Source organism: Hypanus sabinus, chromosome 29 (genome assembly GCF_030144855.1).
Source record: "Hypanus sabinus isolate sHypSab1 chromosome 29, sHypSab1.hap1, whole genome shotgun sequence".
NCBI classification, from domain to species: Eukaryota; Metazoa; Chordata; class Chondrichthyes; order Myliobatiformes; family Dasyatidae; genus Hypanus; species Hypanus sabinus.
Window position 1 is genome coordinate 14599251 of NC_082734.1, and position 21283 is coordinate 14620533.

Consider the following 21283-nt stretch of genomic DNA (forward strand, 5'->3'; position numbering starts at 1 on the left):
GCTTTTCTCTTCTTCTATATAACTGATGTCAACTTTTGATATTTTCAGCCAAATGTTAAGCGATGGCACAGGTGTTGGCAATCTAAATGCGGTGCCAACAGCAACACCCCCTTCAAGTACTGGCATTCGGAAATCATGGCATGAAGATGTCACTCAGGATCTACGCAATCATCTTGTGCACAAATTGTAAGTAAGATAATTTATTCTTGATAGTCAGATGTTAATTACCTTGGCAATCATATTAAATGACTGTACATGTGAATAATACTTGCAAACTACTTTTCTCAACATCCTTGCTCCTTCATATTTGTAACTGTCCTTTTCTGTTGACTTAATTGTTTTAATTCTAGTACAACATTTGTCTTATTTTCCAAGGTTACGTAATAATATTGGGCTAGATTTTGCAGTCAGCTGGATGCTTGTGTTTAGTTTTATACAAATGTAACTGAAGTAATCCTCTCAGCAGGAATGGAGAAAACTATAGGGGGTTATTCACAATAATGTTTTATGTGCCAAAAGCTTTAGAATATAGTTGATACATTGAGAGGTGTAGTCTAAACTAGCCTTAATTATAAAATGACTGACAGGCCAATCTTAATATGGACAGTTAAGGATGCAATGTATGTTTCAGAAGTGTTGAGATCTATTTTTAAAAATTAGCTTTAAAAATTCTTAACACTGAAGAAACTTTGGGCACTTTTTTTTAAGCAAGAATAATTAGTTTCTTGAGGCTATTTTCTTCCACTCAAATCAAATAAGGAAGCATTTCCAGCACTGCCTCTGATCAGCACAGGATCTGTTGCATGCATTCTGATGTAGCCCACTGCAGCTTTTCACTTTCTCAGTATTTTCTGGATTTGCTGCACAGTGATGTCCCCAAAATTGCTGTCAATTATGGCAATCATGACTCATGGTAAAGCAAAATCTGGTCCTCATAATAATAAAATCTTATTTTAGATTGCTATAGATGAGCAGTGGATGGGATATAAGCAATTGGAAATGTAGTAAATGAATAAAGCATTGAACTTTTGGAAGACGTAATAAATTGGATAGGTAACAGATTAAATACACAGCCTATTTAAAGTAGAAATAATGTATAACGTATGTACAGTGTAGTTTCACTGACCAGAATCAGGAAGATTGAGACAAAACTGATTTGTAGAAAAAAATCAGCACGTTCACGCATGCATGCACACCTGCCCACGCAAGGCTTCATGGTCATGGTAGTCTTTCTTGGGGTGAACACAAGTTTTAAAGCAGCATCTTTTTTTGTGAAAAGGGAAAATCCTTCTTTCAATTAGCAAAAATATGTACTAATGTAGGTCTTTCATAAAAGCGAACTGTTGTAAAGCGAATGTTAAGAAAGCGGGGGACAGCTGTAAATGAGAATTATTGTTTTAAAATGGAATTCAGAGCAATTACCTGGCATGTATGTGTATGTCTGTTTCAAATTGTAACATCTTTTTAAGAACTTTAGTTTTGTCAATGGAAGCTGAGAGAAAAAAGTTCATAAAGTTAATCGTGTGTCTCATTTGGGAACACCATGCTATAGGAAGGATCTCAAGCCCTCAAAAAGGCTGATAAAGAGGTTTACACAAATCATAGCTGTCTAAGGAATTCCAGTTTTGTGAAGATTCCAAAGAAGCTAGGTGTTTTTCTTTGATTAGAGAAGCATTAAAGAAGTTTTGATAGATGGTATTAATGAGGGGGAACTGCTTCTATAGTCAGATGAAGCAGTAACCAGAAGTTACCAACACAAGATTCTTGGCAAAAGAACCAGGTGCAATGTGAAGAAAAATGACATTTCCACAATGTGAAAGTCTATAAAGGTGATGGTAGTGGATTTATTAACAATTTTCAGAAGGGAGCTATTAGATAAATATTGGAAAGGGAAAAGGTTTACAAAGCTATGGGGAGAAAGCAGCAGGAACAAACTAATGGGATCCAGAAGAGGCAAAATTGCTTCAATGTATAGCTTAACTGGAGAGGGCAATAAATGTTTAGAATAATGGGGAACTTTTCAGTAACTAAGTTTCTTGATACTGTTGTGGGATATTTGATACTTAGGACATTTGACACCTCACCACCAGGTTCAAGAACAATTATTATTCTTCAACCATCAGGCTCCTGAACCAGCATGATCAACTTCACTCTCCTCAACACTAAACTGATTTCACAATCTTAAAAACTCAACTTTCAAAGTTGGCACAACTCATGTTCTCAGCATTTATTTGTTTATTGTTTGAGTTTCTTTGCATCTCTACAGTTTGTCTTTTGCACATTGTGTTTGTCAGCCTTAGTAGTTTTTCAATGTTTCTATTGTATTTCTTTTATTCTACCATGAATGCCTGCAATAAAATAAATCTCAGGGTAGTATATGGTGACACGTGCATTGATAATAGATTTACTTTGAACAGAACATAGCTACCTCATTGTGCACTGTTTTATTCTAAATACATTGTGAATAATGTTTTCTGCATGTGAAATTAGTATGTTAGTATGACTGAATTGAATTTTAAGTTAGGGTGCCTAAGGTGACAATTACGGATTTCTTTTAAGTAAACTGCCATTTAAATTAAAGTTTAATGCTGCCTTTCTACTTGTTTGAAGTTCACTTCAAAAATTTTGGCCTAGTTTGCACCTAAGTTTTAAATCATTACTTCATTTAATGTAGAGTTCAAGCCATATTCCCAACACCTGATCCAGCAGCATTAAAAGACAGACGAATGGAAAACCTGGTGGCTTATGCAAGGAAAGTCGAAGGTGACATGTATGAGTCTGCCAACAGCAGGGTAAGTTGTAATTTAATGTTTTTCTAGAAATAATTTCAACTTGTTAGAGTGGAAAATCTGGTGTTGTTTCTTTCTGGTCTGTTTTGTTAAATATGCAAGCATGTATGTTGGGAGCTGTTTGAGAAATGAATTGCACAGAATGCTAATTATAGTTTAAATGGTATAGTACTGTCAAGTGAATAGTACCCGTTACAACCATTCTGTATTTTATCAAAAATAGAGGCAAACTAATCATAAGAATGAGAGTAGGCCAATTAGCTCTGAGCCTATACAAGCATTCTTTGAGGTCATGGCCTATCTCTATAGCTCTGCCTTTAGAAGTCCTCAGCCATTATTTAAAATCAGCAATTGACCTAATGCCCATAGAGAAGTGACATCAGCCATCCTTCATAAATGGACTATTTATCGGCAATTTATGGAAGCCTCTCTGCCTATGCCCACCTCCAAGGTAATAGGTTGGTGCTGTCAGACTCTTAATACTGACAAACCTTTGATTAAATCTATCTTCTCAAATTCAAAGAATTATGACCCTAATTCACAAGATCTCTCCACTGGAGACCCCAGTTATCACTGTGGTTAATCTATCCTACATTCTCTCTAAGAGCAATTTATCCATCTGGAGGTGAGGTACATGAGCTGGCGGTCAACACTCTAGGTGTTTTTTTGTATGACGTATACAATCAGTGGCCAATTTATTAAGTATCTCCAGCCACAGAAATGCTACTCACTGGATGATTTTTTTTGTTTTCCATGCCATTCTCTGTAAAACATTCCGTGTGAAAACACCAGAAGATCAGTTTCTGAGATACTCAAACCACCCCATCTGACACCTACAATCATTTCACAATCAAAGTCACTTGGATAAATTTCTCCCCCATTCTGATGTTTGGTCGAAACAGCAGTTTATGTTCAGAAAGTTGTAAACTCAGCCAGTTCCAACGTGGGCACTAGCCTTACCAATATTGAGGACACCTTCAAAAGGCAATGTCTCAAAAGAGCAGTATTGCATCTTAAGGACCCCCATCACCCAGGCCCACCTCTCATTACTACCATCAAGGAGGAGGTACAGGATTCCGCGCACAGAGACAAAAAGGTTGCCAACCCCTGCTCTAGTCAAACAAGCTGATAGCAGTTCTGTGGTCATACTTTCTTTACAGAGAATGCATAGGGCTACTATAACAGCTTGTGAATGAAAATGAAACATTGATACTTTTGTGTTGGGTTCAAATGTACACTGGTAGCAGGGAAGGAAGCCACTAATTTATACTAGCTCTCTCTTTGGAACCTCTTGGTTCATTCCTTTCTCTGATCTTGCTGCTTTTTTGTTTGTAACGATCAGATTTTCTTGACATCCTTGTGTTAAAGTAAAAATAAGTTTATCTTTTGTAAATTCAGGCTGAGTACTATCATCTGCTGGCTGAGAAGATCTACAAGATTCAGAAAGAACTTGAAGAAAAGCGCCGCACTAGGTTACAGAAACAGGGTGTGATGCCAAATCAAGGTGGTCTGTTGTCTACAGGAGGAGCCCAGCCCCCTAGCATGACACAGTTGCAGAGTGGACTCCCTCCAAGTAAGAAGCCAGAGTTTTACACACTTTCAAAACTTTTCTTGAAATATGAATTCATTAATGAAACTTCAGTTCATTTACACTAAGCAAATTGTTGAAAGAGTGGGTTTTTCCATTTTTATAGTATTTGGCCATTATGTAAAAATATATATACTTTTTTGGCTAATTATTAAACATGACCATAATTTTCAGTTATTGGGCATGTCATTGAAGTTGGTTGCTCATTTTAATTCACATAGCTCAAATCAGTTTATTAACAAAATAAGTTTGTCTCCTTGAAAGCATTAAACAGCATGGAACTGATAATTCAGTGTACTTATGAATAATTTTTGGATGTTAGCTTCATTAGCTGGTGTCTGATGAAGCTGAGTATAGCATATTCATTATATAACCCTAGATTAATAAAGGAAAACGTTGTTAGGTGACTCCTGCTATAAATTTATCTTGTTTGAGTTCCAGGTAAGAACTGGGCATTGTCTTCATGCACTTAGTCCACAGCAATATTCAGCTGTGTTCAATGCTACTGTATTTCTTTAATAACTCAAAGAAGATTTTTGGTATAAAAGTAAGAAAAGTGCTGGTGGTGTTCCTGTTGATCAGCATCTTTAAAGAGAAAAGGCACATATGGCATTTAGTGTCTGGCTCTTAAGTCAGAAAAGGGCTCAAAATATGAAAAAGCCTTGAACTTAGCAACTTGGTGACACATTCTTAATCGTACTCATTCATGGCTGTGCATGACCAAGATTTAAATCGTCTCAGATTCATGTATAACTTTTATTATTAAAAGTTATAATAAACTTATTATAACTTTGCACCTCGTCTTGGGAATTGTACTCTTAATTGTAGTGTTTTTAATGACTTAATGGAAGTCGAAGATCATAGTTGCATTGGATTAGAGAATGCACTGAGCGAGCTAGTGAGTGTGTGCTTTTCATGGGTGTATATGTTGCATCCTCTTCTGAAAGTGATAACCTGTACTTCCACTGTTCCCTTGGTGTTGGCAGCTTTCCAAAACTGCAACCAGGTGTGGCCCTTTACTGCCTAGTTTCATACAGTATTGACAAATTATTTGGCCATGTGGTGAAACTATTTCTGCCAAGTTTCACTTTTCCTCTGTTTAAAATGCTTTGTGCATATGCACATTTTCAAATGAAAGCTGGATACCCCTCTCCCTGTTTTCTACAGAGGAAGAAGGGCTAGATGGAGACACTCTTAAGTGAGCTATTACAAAACAAAAGAATAAGCATTGTTACTCCTTAGAGATGCTATTGGGGTTAGGTACATAGTGTTCCTGCTTGGAAGATGACTGTCAGTTAGAAGGAAAAATCAGTCATGGATGTCAGATAATGTATCTCCACAGACAATGTTTAAAAACCTGTTGTGTATTCTTTCTTTCTATATATTTGTACACTTTTAATATACTTATAAAGATTGAAGCTATTAATACTGTGTGGAAATACTCTTGATTTAGAGATCTTCATATCTACAATACCCAGAATTATAAAACACATGGGGGGGGGGGGGAGGAAAGAAAAAATTAACACATCTGGCAATAGTGTACTGCTACCCTCCCCCGCTCACTTGGTAGGAAAAGTATCTTGTTTTTGCATTGTTCTGACATTCTACCACATTTAGTTTACACCTGATCCTGTTGCATTTCAGATGGACCACTTTCTGACCCAACCCTTATGCGGCCAAATGTGCCAAGTCAGATCATGAACCGGATGCAGACCCCAAGTGGTAAAACAAAACTTATCAAAATGTATTTCATGTGTAGAATTGTGATTAGTCTATTGAATTATGCTGTACATTTTAAAAAATTATCACTTCTTGTTTTCAAAGTCTTCAGTCTCTCTGCAATAATGTATTTATGATTACATTGATTTGTATGGTTTGGTCATAAACATGTCTTTTGTTGTAGTTTTTCATTTGTGGTTAAAAGATAGTTGCCTGATTTACAACAGTGTGCAGATAGATGGTTTGATTTTTGAATGAATTGTGGAGTTACCAGTTATAGTCTTACCATTTTAACTATAGTTCTTAAGATGTTTCATTGACATTTATCCTCGGTGCACTGTAATCGTTTGTGTAGTGCTGTATCAGTTATTTGGGGTTCAGCACAATAGATTAAAGGAAATAACCATCTAATGTTGAAGAGGCTATGTTTTGGTGAATAAAAGAAGTACACATTCTAAACTGAGGCTCTACAAAGGACTTAAGGATGTCTATGTACTTTATGTTGCACTGATATACTGATACTATAAGCCTCTATACTAGCATTTTTCTACATTAATAGAATTTTTCCATTAATTTATATGGAGATTCAGCTGAAATACTTGCATGTTAATGTATAATAAGGCTACATTGAAGTTCAGTATCAACTTTAGTATTTGCCTTGGGATGTACAGGGTTTACTACCAGTATCTACTTTGACCTGTGTTAGCACTGTTATACGGATTCACTTGCTGACCAAAGTAGTTAGGTGGTGAGTTCAGTTCTTGAGGCATTACTAAAGGTGTTATTGGCAAACCGGACATTATTCTTGACACTTTCTGAAGTAAATTGTACATTACCAAATTTAATTGAATTCATTTTCATAATTTTGTACTTTTGGATCTCCTGAATTGTTAGATGAGTTACATTAATACAGATTTCCTAGAGTTTATGTTTAAAACGTTTGCTGAAGTAAATACTGAAGGTTGCTGATTAGTAATGGTAGTAGAAGAATTTTGATCCTGTTAGTTTCATTTACATTTAATGAAGCTATTAAAATGCAAGATTCTGCCATTATATAATTCTGTCTATTTCCAATTGCTTTGGTGTTAGTCTGAATAATGTTTAATTTTTTAAAATTTTAAAATATGCATTTTTGTTACTGTGTTCAATCCAGGAATGAATCAGTTTCCATCAATGAGCAGTATGCAGATGAGTGGTCTGGGACAACGCTTAAATCCTCCGTTACCCCATCCAGGGCAGATGACACAAACAGGACCCATGAATCAGGTTTGTTTTGCATAATTGTCTTTAAAGCTTCTCCATTTCACAAATGTTGGTTATTTATGGCGATATTTAGAAGCAAAATTATGAATTGTTACTACTAAATGATGCATATTCAGTACTAGATATTATTTATTTGGCCCTCGACAGTTTTTTTTAATGCAAGCCTAGTTTAGCTTATGAATGAGTACAGGGTTTACATTATGCAAGTTGCATTCAAAGCAGAGTAAACGAACATCAAAACATAGTTGTTATATGGTAAAGCTCATTATAATACCATGAATAAAGTTAAAATTCTGCTTTCGCTGTATGTTAAATCTCAGTGAAGGAATCCCACTTAAAACTGGCAGTCCATCTTGGAAACTAGTTGCTACCAAGCATAGTAAAGCATTGAATGGAATACTTTTAAATGCATTGAAAGCTTTTACAAACCAACAGAAAACAACTAAAGAGCAATAAGGAGCTAAAAGGTGAAATATCGAGGTAAGGTAGCCAATGATATAAAAAAGAATACCAAGTGTTTTTTTCAGACTTGTAAAGAGTAAAATAGAGGCAAGAGTGGATGTCGTACAGCTGAAAACTGAAGCAGATAGGTTGTAATGGACGACAAAGAAATGGTGGACGAACTGAATAAGTATTTTACATTAGTCTTTGCTGTGGAAGATACCAAGAGTATGCCAGAAATTTGAGTATGTCGGTGGGGGGAGGGGTGTACTTGTTATTTCTAAGGAGAAGGTGCTTGGGAAGCTAAAAGATCTTGAAGGTAGATAATCACCTGGACCAGCTGAAGAGATTGTGAAGGCATTAGAAATGATCTTTCAAGAATCACTATGTTCTGTAATGGTTCTAAAGGACTGGAAAGTTGCAAATGCCACTCCAATCTATAAGAAGGGAAGGAGGCAAAAGACAGGAAGTTTATAGACCTGTTGGCTGGTGGTTTGCAAAGTGTTAGAATCCATTATTGAGGGTGTAGTTTCAGGGTACTTTGGGTGCATGATAAAATAGGCTGAAGTCAGTATGGTTTCCTAAAGAGGAAATCTTACCTGACAAATCTTAGAATTTTTTGAGGAAGTAACAGGCAGGATAGACAAAAGAGACAGTGGACGTTGGTTACCTCCATTTTCAGAAGCTGGTGCTGTCCATGAGACTGCTAAATGAGAAAAGAGCCCTTGGTATTACAGGAAAGATACTGGCATGGATAGAGGATTGGATGACTTGCAGGAGGCAAAGAATAGGAACAAAGTGAGCCTATCTGGTTTTCTACCAGTGACTAGTGATTTTCCGCAGGGTTCTGTATTAAGACTGCTTTGTATGACCTTTGTATGTCAGTGTTCTGGATGATGCAATTGATAGCTTTGTGGTTGGTACAAAGATAGGTGGTGAGCAGTAGTGCTGGGCAAGCAGGGAATCTGCAGAAGGATTTAGATTAGGAGAATGGGCAAAGAAGTGGCAGATGGATGCTGTGTAGCAAAGTGTATAGTCATGCACTTTGGTATAAAGGCATGGGCTGTTTTCTAAACAAGAGCAGATTCAGAAATCAGAGGTGCAAAGGGAATTTGGAGTCCTGATTCAGGATTCCCTAAAGCAGTGGTCTCCAACCACCGGCCTGCGAAGAAACGATATGATTCGGCAGTATAGTTACCTCGCGGCCCGGTAGCAGATGCTTTATGGCCCGGTGGTTGGGGACCAACTGCCCTAAAGGATAACTTGCAGTTAGAGTCGGCAGTAAAAAAAAAATTGCAAAATCAATGTTAGCATTCATTTCAAGAGGACTAGAGTATGAAAGCAAGGATTTAATGCTGAGGCTTTATAAAGTATTGGTCCAACCACACTTACAGTATAAAAAAAAAAGATTTGAATCCCTTGTTTAAGAAAATAGGCATTCATTGGAGAGGGTACCAAGATGGTTCATAAGGATTATCCCAGGAATGAGAGTTAATTTATGAGGAGTGTTTGGTTTTGAGCCTGTACTCAGTGGAGTTTAGAAGAATAAGAGAGATCTCATTAAACCTATCAAATATTTAAAGGCCTTGATAGAGTGGTGGGGGGAGGGGTAATGTTCCCATCGTGAAGTCTAGGAATGAGGACACAGCCTCGGAGTACAAGGACATTCCTTTAGAACAGAGATGAGGAGGAATTTCTTTAGCCAGGATATGGTGACCCTGGAATTCATTACCACAGACAACTGTGGAGGCCATGACATTGGGTATATTTAAGGCGGAGGTTGATAGGGTCATGATTAGTAAGGGTGTCAAAAGGTTATAGGGCGAAGTCAGGAGAATGGGTTCCTATCGCTTACATCCACATGTTTTGTTTTGTGTACAGATGGGATTAACCACTTCCAGAATGTCACAGCCGATAGCTGCACAGCATCCCAGCCAGAATCAATTTCTGACCCCAAATCAGTTTCCTGTATCTTCTCCTGGAATAAACACTGGTAGTACCACCATGACACAAGCCAGCAACCAGCCAGTGATGTCTCCGGTATTAAATCTTGTACCTCCTTTGCATTTACAGTGGTTGGTTACTTTTTTAGAACTGTATAGATATACTAAGCACCATTTCAAGACTGTGCCATAGTCAGGATCTTAAATTTGATTAATATACTGGAAAATCTCTTGGTTAAATTAAGTCAGATATTAATTTCAAGGCAGCCAAGTGAAGTGAATTCTTCCACCATGCTTGAATCCATAACAAATGAAGGTCATGTATTTTGTGCATAGGTTGAGTAAAGTATGGTTGTTTTTTTTCTCCAATCTCTACTTAGCAGTCTTCAAGTCACCATTTTAATGTCTTGCTTAATTACATTTAAAATAATGTCATTATTAAGCCAGTAGAAAACTGTTGGGAAAGGAGATTCAACTGTTCCTCTCATCTTCACCATTTCACAGTGACATTGGGGGAAATTGTGGGTAAAACCCCTTATCTCAGAACCAGCCATTATGTTTTCATTAAATTTCCAGCCTTACCTGGTCCACATATAAAGGATGTAGAGATCCATGCTTTGAAGGGAAAAATACAGCAAAAGAACTGAAAACAAAATGAGTAGACCACCTCTTAATTTAGAAATATGCAGCATTTGAAAAGTATGCCAGATTGCCCAGTTAAATGACAGACAAAAGGGAACAGCTTTATTCCAAACAAAATATCAGTTTTTAAGAGTGATAGAGCAGAAGGCCCTTGGGCTCACTGTGTCTTTTCTGTATTAATCTCGTTTTCCAGCTTTGTCCATAGTCTTCTATTTAATAGGTATTAATGTAAAGACTAAAATGTTGAGAGGACCTTACTCGTGGAGTGAAATTAAGATTTCATCTACCATCTGGATGAAGTAAAACACTTTATCAGATGCCCCTTAAATGTCTGTCTTCTAAGGGGAGAGGTTTTTCACTGTCTTTTTCCATGCCCCTCAGAATTCTGTAATAGTCCAATCACATTAGTTTCCCCCACCCTTCCAGTTTTGAGGAAACAAACTGTCCAGACTCTTTTTTTTGCTAGAATGTTCCATCCCAAATAATTTCTAAGTGAATCTTCTCAGCACTCTCTTTGTTGCAATCACATCCTTCCTGTGTGTTTTACTGTATACAGTAGGTATTGCAAACTAATGTTTTATATGCCTGCACCATAACCTTTTTGCTCTTTTATATTCCATGCACTGTATAGTGAAGTCAACTATCTTATGTATTATTGAAAAAGAAGTATTAGATGCTTTAATAGGCTTAAACCTGGATTAATCCCCAGATCCTAGTGAGTTAGTCGCAGCCTGCTTTGAGAAGTGTAGCAGGAGATGACTAGCTTTCTGGTTTAAAAAAAATATTAAAACCTTACCTGGCCACTACTGCCTTCCAGGATTTTTGAATATTCCTCAGCACTTTCTCTATATCTGCCATTCATTAGGTATTTTCTTACCCTGTAGTATTTCCAAATCCATCACCCCACATTAAATAGCATCCAAAATAACAGATTCAAATGCTTCCATTCTGGCTCTGAGGATTAAATTCCACCTGCCATTGCTCGCCCCATTTTACCAAAATATTTATGTCATTATGTAGCCAAAGACCACCAGTTTTTGTGACACGAGTCTCCACTTCAAAAACAAATCAGTGAAACTATTCCCATGGCCTTGTGTAAACAAAAACTGTTGCTGACTATCCTTGATTAATGGCTGTCTCTCTATGTTGTGGTTAAAATGTTCAAAGGTTCATTTATTATCAAAGTATACAACTCTGAAATTCTTCTTCTCCAGGCGGCCATGAAACCAAGAACAGAAAAAAGGCAACATGGTCATCAAACACCCCCCCCCCCAATCCCCCCTCCCCGCACAAAAAAATGAACAAAATATGGAACAGGCACATTACCCCCACCCTTCCAGTCTCTCCTCCCACACAAAAAAAGAACAAATTCTGTCCTTCAGTAATTTTTCAGTAATTATCTGGATACTGGTGTTAAGTCCACTAGCCTGTACTTATCTGACTTTTCCCTGTCTACCTGTAAGTTAAAAGTAAAATGTTCATTATTGTCCAATTGTCTTGCATCTCCCCTGGAGCCAGAAGTTTGAAAATTTCTCAGACCCCCTGTGATTTCCTACCTCATTTCCCACAGCACACTGAGATATACCTCATACCTCATCAGGCCTTGGGGATCCACCTTCACTGACATCTAGTACCTCCTTTTCATTGGTAATTGTCCTGGAATTCCACCATCCCTTTCCTTAGAATTCAGATGAACCCCAGGTGACGGGATTGTGCTTGTAGAATATAGTCCGTATCATGTTTTTCTGCAATGTTGACATACTATCTGGGTGTGCATCATGCATCACAAGTGAAAACGAATTAATTTTGTTTGAAAACATGAGAAAATCTGCAGATACTGGAAATTCAAACAAATTCAAATATTGTGTGTATTTCCTTTATTCACAGAAATTCTGTGAGAACATATTTTGCATTTCAGTTTTTTGGTTAAGGATTTGCACATTCTTTCAGGGCCAGTTTCCCTTCACCAAACAATACAGAGGAGAAGTACTCATGTAAGACTTCCTCTGACTCTCCAGCCCATTGCAAAGATTTGTCCCTATTCTTTCTATATTTATTGTTCGGCTTTCCTGTATTCAATTCTTTACACCAACCTTAAGTTTTAAATCTCTCAAGAGTCTTCTTAAACTGATTGTTAGTATATTTGTGGATCGTTATTTCAGATCCTTCCAGTCCTTACATCTTGTGTCTTATGATTCAGGTGTCTTTTTTTCATAATTACACAATATTGTTCCTTTTTTCAATTTATAAAGCTTCATCAATCACGCTAGAATCATATGGGCCCTCTGACCCGTTGAGTATCAGCCACTCACTTACATTAATTCCACATTAATCTCACCTTTTTCTCCCCACGTTCCCATCAACTCTCCTCCCCTACCCCAACTTCTACCACTCACCCACACACTGGGAAAAAATTACAGTTGTCATTTAACCTAGTAACCTACAGGTCTGGGATGGTGGGAGAAATGAGTCCACCTGGAGGAAATTCTATGTGCTCACAAGCAAAACATGCAAACTCCACAAAGGTAGCGCATGAAACTTGGTTTACTCGAGCTTTCAGGCAGTGGTTCAACTAGTTACACTACTGTGCCACCCTAATGTTCTGTATTTTCTCTAATGTTGGTCTTATATTTAATTTTATTTTATATAGGCTATCAATTTGGTTCTCTACTTTATAAATTTGTAATTTATTCTACTTTTTAGAAATGTTAAATCTAAAAGCTTTCACTTACCAGCTGATGTTTTTTTAATATATAGGAAATATCAGTTTTTATATAATTCCATTGTAAATTTATTTAGTTCTGAGTTAGAGTATATTTGGTTAATGTCTTCTGTTTCATGTGTTCTTATTCATTAGGCTCAGAACACCTCGTTACCTGTCAATAGTTCTGCTTCCATGCAACCAGGAGTCCAGAATGCTCAGTTCAGCTGTCCGCCACCTCTTTCTCAGCCTTCACTTCATCAGAATTCTCCATCCCCTGGACCAAGAAGTCTGACACCTACTCCTCACCAGACACCACCTAGCATTCCCCCTCAACAGCGGCAGCAAACACCATCACCTAATTCACAACCACCAACGATGCCTCCCCCTCCTCAAGTTCAGACACCTCCACAAACACAGCTCCCCCCTCCTCCACCAGTCCCTCCACAATCCCAGGTAACAGCTGGGCAGAAGCAGCAGCAACGAGAGCGGGAACAGCAGCAGCCTCCACCACCCCCAACAGCACAACAACAGAATGCAACCCCATCAACACCCACATCAACTGCACCAATACAGCCTCAACATCCCAGTACTCCTGTGAGTATATTGTCATTAAGTAATTTATTGATTATGTATGCAAACTTTCCTAGATGGATGTAAAGCTCTCTGTTCCGCTGAAATATTTAGATATCAAATGCATTTTTTTCCATTTCTCTGTTAGCTGTCCTACCTTAGCACTTTAAGTCACTCAGACAATTGATAAAATGAACTGTCTCAGCAGGTAAGAGGTGCTCAGCTGGGGAAACTCGATACCACCTCGTATCAGCACTTGCCTTCTCATCCATAATTTAAATCCAGCTCAGTTGTGCAAAGTAACATTTCCCCTTTGATGCTGGTGATCTAGTAATTGTGAATTTGCTAAATTATAGTTTATTTTATGTCACTATTTCATATCCATCTGGTCTTTATTCCTTTTTTGTTACATAACCCAAATGTTATGCTTTTTCTATTTCCAATAGCTTCAGTACATAAAAGAAAATATTTTTTCTAACCTGTGCTTCATTTTCTCAGAAGTTGATATGTATTCAAACTTTTACAATTTTGACATCTATTGGCATTCTGAACATAAATTATTTTAGTTCACTATATTCTGAAATTTAAGTGTCATATGATTTTTAAGGAAAATGTGTTAAAATCATCGATAAACCAGAAATTTGAGAAATTCACCTTTAGTTATGTTACAATATAGAGGTGTAAGACCATAAGATATAGGAGCAGAAGTAGGCCATTCAATCGTAGGCTGATCCAATTCTTCCAGTCATCCCCACTCCTCTGCCTTCTCCCCATACCCTTTGATGCCCTGGCTAATCAAGAACCTACCTATCTTTGCCTCAAATGCACCCAATGAATTGGCCTCCACAGCCGCTCATGGCAACAAATTCCACAGATTTACCACCCTCTGACTTAGAGATTTCTCTGCATCTCTGTTCTAAATGGGTGTCCTTCAATCCTGAAGTTGTGTCCTCTTGTCCTAGATTCCCCTACCATGGGAAATAATTTTACCATATCTAATCTGTTCAGGCCTTTTTACATTCAGAATGTTTCTGAGATTCTCCAACCCACCCCCAAAATTCTTCTGAACTCCAGGGAAATACAGCCCAAGAGCTGCCAGATGTTTCTCATATACTGTACTCCCCACTGTTGGGTACATTGAACTCATCTGATAATTGACAGTAGGTGCAGGAGTAGGCCATTCGGCCCTTCTAGGCAGCACTGCCATTCACTGTGATCATGGCTGATCATACACAATCAGTACCCCGTTCCTGCACTCTCCCCATATCCCTTGACCCCGCTATCTATAAGAGCTCTGTCTAATTCTCTCTTGAATGCATCCAGAGACTTGGGCTCCACTGCCTTCTGGGGCAGAGCATTCCACATATCCAGCACTCTCTGGGTGAAAAAGTTTTTCCGCATCTCTGTTCTATATGGCCTACCCCTTATTCTTAAGCTGGCCTCTAGTTCTGGACTCACCCATCAGTGGGAACATGCTTCCTGCCTCCAGCATGTCCAATCCCTTAATAATCTTATATGTTTCAATTGGATCCCCTCTCATCCTTCTAAATTCCAGTGTATACAAGCCCAGTCACTCCAATCTTTCCACATATGACAGTCCTGCCATTCCGGGAATTAACCTTGTGAACCTACGCTGTACTCCCTTAATAGCAAGAATGTCCTTCCTCGAATTTGGAGACCAAAACTGCACACAATACTCCAGGTGGGGTCTCACCAGGGCCCTGTACAGCTGCAGAAGGACCTCTTTACTCCTATACTCAATTCCTCTTGTTATAAAGGCCAGCATGCCATTAGCTTTCTTCACTGCCTGCTGTACCTGCATTCTTGCTTTCATTGACTGATGTACAAGAACACCTAGATCTCGTTGTACCTCCCCTTTTCCTAACTTGACTCTATTTAGATAGTAATCTGCTTTCCTGTTCTTATCACCAGTGGATAACCTCACATTTATCCACATTAAACTGCATCTGCCATACATTTGCCCACTCACCCAACCTGTGCAAGTCACCCTGCATTCTCATAACATCCTCCTGACATTTCACACTGCCACCCAGCTTTGTGTCAGCAGCAAATTTGCTAATGTTACTTTTAATCCCTTCATCTAAATCATTAATGTATATTGTAAACAGCTGCGGTCCCAGCACTGAACCTTGCGGTACTCCACTGGTCACAGCCTGCCATTCCAAAAGGGACCCATTAATCGCTACTCTTTGTTTCCTGTCAGCCAGCCAATTTTCAATCCATGTCAGTACTCTGCCCCCAATACCATGTGCCCTAATTTTGCCCACTAATCTCCTATGTGAGACTGTATCAAAAGCTTTCTGGAAGTCCAGGTACACTACATCCACTGGCTCTCCCTTGTCCATTTTCATAGTTTACATCCTCAAAAAAAACTCCAGAAGATTAGTCAAGCGTGATTTTCCCTTCATAAATCCATGCTGACTCGGACTGATGCTTCTACTGCTATCCAAATGTGTCATAATTTCCTCTTTTATAATTGACTCCAGCATCTTTCCCACCACTGAAGTCAGGCTAATTGGTCTATAATTCCCTTTTTTCTCTCTCCCTCCTTTATTGAAAAGTGGGTTAACATTAGCCACCCTCCAATCAGCAGGAACTGTTCCTGAATCTATAGAACATTGGAAAATGATTACCAATGCGTCCACAATTTCTAAAGCCACCTCTTTAAGTACTCTGGGATGCAGACCATCCACTCCCGGGGACTTATCAGCCTTCAGACTCAACAGTCTATCCAACACCGTTTCTTGCCTAATATAAATTTCCTTCGGTTCATCCTTTACCCTAGTTCCTTGGCCACTATTACATCTGGGAGATTGTTTGTGTCTTCCCTAGTGAAGGCAGATCCAAAGTACCTGTTTAACTCGTCTGCCATTTCCTTTTCCCCATAATAAGTTCACCCGTTTCTGTCTTCAATGGCTCAATTTTGGTCTTAACTATTTTTTTGCTATTCACATACCTAAAGAAGCTTTTACTATCTTCCTTTATATTCTTGGCTAGTTTACCTTCATACCTCATTTTTTTCTTGGCGTATTGCCTTTTTTGTTATCTTCTGTTGCTCTTTAAAAGCTTCCCAGTCCTCCAGTTTCCCGCTCATCTTTGCTATGTTATACTTTATTTTTATACTGCCCTTTACTTCCCTCGTCAGCCACAGCCGCCCCTTACTCCCCTTAGGATCTTTCTTCCTCTTTGGAATGAACTGATCTGCACCTTCTGCATTATTCCCAGAAATACCTGCCATTGTTGTTCCACTGTCTTCCCTGCTAGGGTATTGTTCCATTGAATTTTGGCCAACTCCTCCCTCATAGCTTCATAGTTCCCTTTGTTCAACTGTAATACTGACACATCCGATTTTCCCTTCTCCTTCTCAAATTGTAGGTTAAAACATATCATATTATGGTCACTACCTCCTAATGGTTCCTTTACCTCAAGGTTCCTGATCAAATCCGGTTCATTGCACAACACTAAATCTAGAATTGCCTTCTCCCTGGTAGGCTCCAGTACAAGCTGTTCTAAGAATCCATCTCGGAGGCATTCCACAAATTCCCTTTCTTGGGGTCCAGTACTGTTCTGACTCTCCCAGTCTACCTGCATGTTGAAATCCCCTGTGACAACTGTATCATTACCTTTGCGATATGCCAATTTTAACCCTTCATTCAACTTACATCCTACATCCAGACTGCTGTTTGGGGGCCTGTAGATAACTCCCATTAGGGTCTTCCTACCCTTAGAATTTCTCAGTTCTATCCATACTGACTCTACATCCCCTGATTCTATGTCCCCCCTCGCAAGGGACTGAATATCATTCCTCACCAACAGAGCCACCCCACCCCCTCTGCCAGTAAGTCTGTCCTTTAGATAAGATGTATATCCTTGAATATTCATTTCCCAGGCCCTGTCCGCTTGAAGCCATGTCTCTGTTATTCCCACAACATCGTACTTGCCAATTTCCAACTGAGCCTCAAGCTCATCTACTTTATTCCTTATACTTCGTGCATTCATATATAATACTTTTAATTTGTTACTCCCCTCTCCTTTCATATCAATCCTATTTCACTTGGCCATACTGTATGATCTCTTCTTGAGCTTTCTACTCCATTGATTCTGTTGTCCTTTTTAACTTATTTTCACTTTCCCTTTAACTCCATCCTTATATTTCCAGTTCATCCCCTCTTCCCCCCCCCACTACTTAGCTTAAACACATCCGTGTTGCAGTGGCAAACCTGTCTGCCAGAATGCTGGTCCCCCGCCTATTAAGGTGCAACCCATCCCTTTTGTACAATTCATCCCTACTCCAAAACAGATCCCAGTGGTCCAAGAATGTAAATCCTTGCTTCCTGCACCAGTTCCTCAGCCACACATTCAGATCCATTATCTCCCTGTTCCTGCCCTCTCCAGCACAAGGAACTGGAAGCAAACCAGAGATAACCACCCTGGAAGTCCTGCTTTTCAGCCTTCTTCCAAGTTTTCTGAAGTCCCGCTACAGAATGTCCTTCCTCTTCTTCCCAATGTCATTTGTTCCGACATGCACTACCACTTCCGGCTGTTCACCTTCACCCTTGAGGATTCCCTGCAATCAGTCCGTGATGTCCTGGATCCTAGCACCAGGGAGGCAACACACCATCCTTAAATCTCGCCTGTTGCTGCAGAAACCCCTTTCCATACCTCTTAGTATGGGGTCCCCTACTACCATGGCTCTTCCTGATGTCTGACTCCTCGGCTCTGCTTCTGCACCAATTTTCGGCTCGCAGACCTGTCCGCCTCTCAGACTGGCAGTATCTTCTGTCCTGACAGCTTCCAAGAGGGTGAACCTGTTTATGAGAGGTACATCCCGTGGGGTCATTCATGTAGTTCAATGCTGACCTATACTTCACTTCTACTTGTATTTAAATGCCATGAAAGTCAACTGAAAATAAATTCAAGTTTGACTGTTGCTATTCACCAGCTTTCGTATTTTGGAGAAAATACCCAGATATCCAAAAACTGTTATATTTAAGAGTGCATCCAAATCACTCAGTTCTATGCCTCAATGTAAGATTATACCCTTTTGGAGGGAAACAATTTTATTTGCTTAAATTTAACTTTAATTTAATTTTTAATCAATTAGTAATCTTTTGGACCCTGAATCTGAGCTGTTCCTTCCCCATGACTAATGGATCTTTTGAGATTCAGTGATGAAAACTGTACATAGCGCTTGAGGGAATCTGATCTTCCTCTTTAACTAAAGCAAGAACCCTTTAGTACTCCCATTTCTTATGGCATAAAGAAACAGCCTTTATGACTCTTCATGATATTTTCTCCAGAATAGCTTCATAATAGTGCTGTCAATCTCTGATTTACATTTCAGAAGAAAATGTTCCTTGTTAAGAGACATGTTGATTCTAAAATTGAATTACTTTGTGAAACTTGTATGTTAATACTTCTTAAAATCTGTTTTCTTATGTGGAATTTATTGGCTGCTGCTTGTCAATATACTCATCATAATTGGCATACTTTAGCTTTCACAGTCAGCAGTGAGTGCAGATGGCCGAGTATCGACCCCAGCATCAGTCAGTAGTACAGACACAAATTCTCAACAGACTGCTCCTGAAGCACCAATGTCTGATGTCAAGATGGAAGAAAAACAAGAAGAGGAAGAAACTGAGCCAGAAACTGTGGAACTAAAACAAGAAATTAAACAAGAGGTACTAGATTGCATTTATTTCTGCTTTATTAAAATAAAAAGGACTTGCACTTTCCAAATCTTAATGCTTTGTAAGCTGATTTTGACCCCAGACACGAACCAAAATAGTTAACCTTATACTTACAGGCTTTTGTTGCTATTCTCAGCTGATTGAAGTACAAACGTGTTTCTAGGCCCTGGTTGATATTTTATCATTTATATGTGCAAATTACTCCGCATCATAAGATAACATTCACCACTTATATTCTTCATTGGGCTTTAGACATTTCTTGTAATTATGGGGAAGCTGTACTTTTCTAAAAATGCTTAACTCTAATTATTTAGAGTTTTACTAAACAGTGAAGCTTGTGGATTTCATTACTAAATTTCAGTTTACAAATTATCAAGCTATAAATTTAGCCCTGGTTATTTCCTTCACTTAGTTTCTGATCAAGATGTTATAGTAGGGTAATTGAGAGAATTGTGCATAACGGAATGTTGCCTGGTTCTTAAGAGTAGATGGCAGCAAAAGCACAGTGGAGAGGAAATTCCCACCTTTCTTTGCTGGACTGGTGGTGGTTTTTTTTTCAAAAAATACCTTTGATTTTGAAAATTGTAGGTGAAGGAAGAACCAGCAGTTGAAGAGTGTAAACAGGAGCCAATGGAGGCTGACGAGAAGAAACCAGAATTGAAAGGTGAAGTAAAAGAGGAAGAAGATGCAACAAATCTGCCAACACAATCATCCCCTGCGAGTGGACAGTCACGTAAAAAGAGTGCGTACATGTACTTTTTCCTTGAGGTGATAAGACGATATTAAAACACTAGCCTCTGCTTAAGTAAGGTGCATGCAACTTGGGAAGTAGAGATCATTGCCTCTGGGGATAAAAGTATGCACCCTTAAGTAATAATGTTTTTACACCATCTGATGTAATCAGCAACCCTAATGGTCACTTTATTATAGTTTCTGCATCTCTCTTTCAGATACCTGTCATTTTGGTAAATATTTATGCCCCTAATTGGGATGACGTCCCCTTTGCAAATAAGGTTTTGTCATTAAAACCTAACCTGAATACACACCAGCTAATCTTTTCAGTAGTTCTGAACTGTGCTATTGACCCACTGCTTGATAGGTCTAGCTCTAGAGGAACATCTTCTGGTATGGCAAAGGCCTTCTCGAAGTTTATGAAACAAAATGGTTATATAGATCCTTGGAGATATTTGAAACCATCAGGCAATTCTCTTTCTTTTCTCATGTTCACCACTCCTATTCCAGGCTAGACTATCTCTTTATAGATAGCTCCTTGATATCAATGATTAGACAAATTGAGTACACTGCTACAGTTATATCTGATCACTCGCCCATGAAACTGGACCTATATTTTCCTTTAAACATTAGAGAACAGCCTCTGTGGAAACTTAATCCCCTTTTGCTTTCCAATGAGAAATTTTGTAGTTATATATCAGCTAACGTTGACACATTCTTCGAGACTAACAAAACTGAGTCGATATCGTACTCATTACTTTGGGAAACTTTAAAAGCTTACTTGAGAGATCAGATAATATCTTATACTTCACATGCCAATAAAGAGCGTAGGAAGGAAATGCAATATATTTTGTACCTGGGTTGGCAATATTTTGAGGCACCCACTGTAGAACTATATAAAAGCTGGGCTGATTTGCAAGTGAAGTTTAATTTTCTATCTACAAACCTATCAGAACAATTAATTCTTAAGACATGTGGCCTCTATTATGAAAATGGTGACAAGGCAAGCTGGCTCATCAGTTGAAGTGTCAAGCTGTGTCACGATTTATTCCCCAGATAAGAGACACGCACCAAAACTAGACAAGTAATCCAAAAGAGGTTAATAACATCTTTGCAAATTTTTATTCCCCTCTGTATACCTCAGTTTCCCTCAGATATAACAAATATGGAACGCTTTTTAG

At 38.6% G+C, this 21283-nt stretch overlaps 1 protein-coding gene across 1 annotated transcript in view; it reads left to right on the top strand.

Annotated features, from left to right (window-relative positions):
* Nucleotides 1-21283, top strand: part of LOC132383032 (histone acetyltransferase p300-like) — a 99142-nt gene that overhangs the window by 46608 nt on the left and 31251 nt on the right. Inside the window, exons 8-16 of the mRNA XM_059953737.1 lie at nt 49-186; nt 2675-2792; nt 4188-4362; nt 6022-6099; nt 7250-7362; nt 9682-9840; nt 13243-13683; nt 19176-19361; nt 19959-20112. Of these exons, the coding sequence (XP_059809720.1) occupies nt 49-186; nt 2675-2792; nt 4188-4362; nt 6022-6099; nt 7250-7362; nt 9682-9840; nt 13243-13683; nt 19176-19361; nt 19959-20112 (1562 nt within the window). The remainder of the gene's footprint in view (nt 1-48; nt 187-2674; nt 2793-4187; nt 4363-6021; nt 6100-7249; nt 7363-9681; nt 9841-13242; nt 13684-19175; nt 19362-19958; nt 20113-21283) is intronic.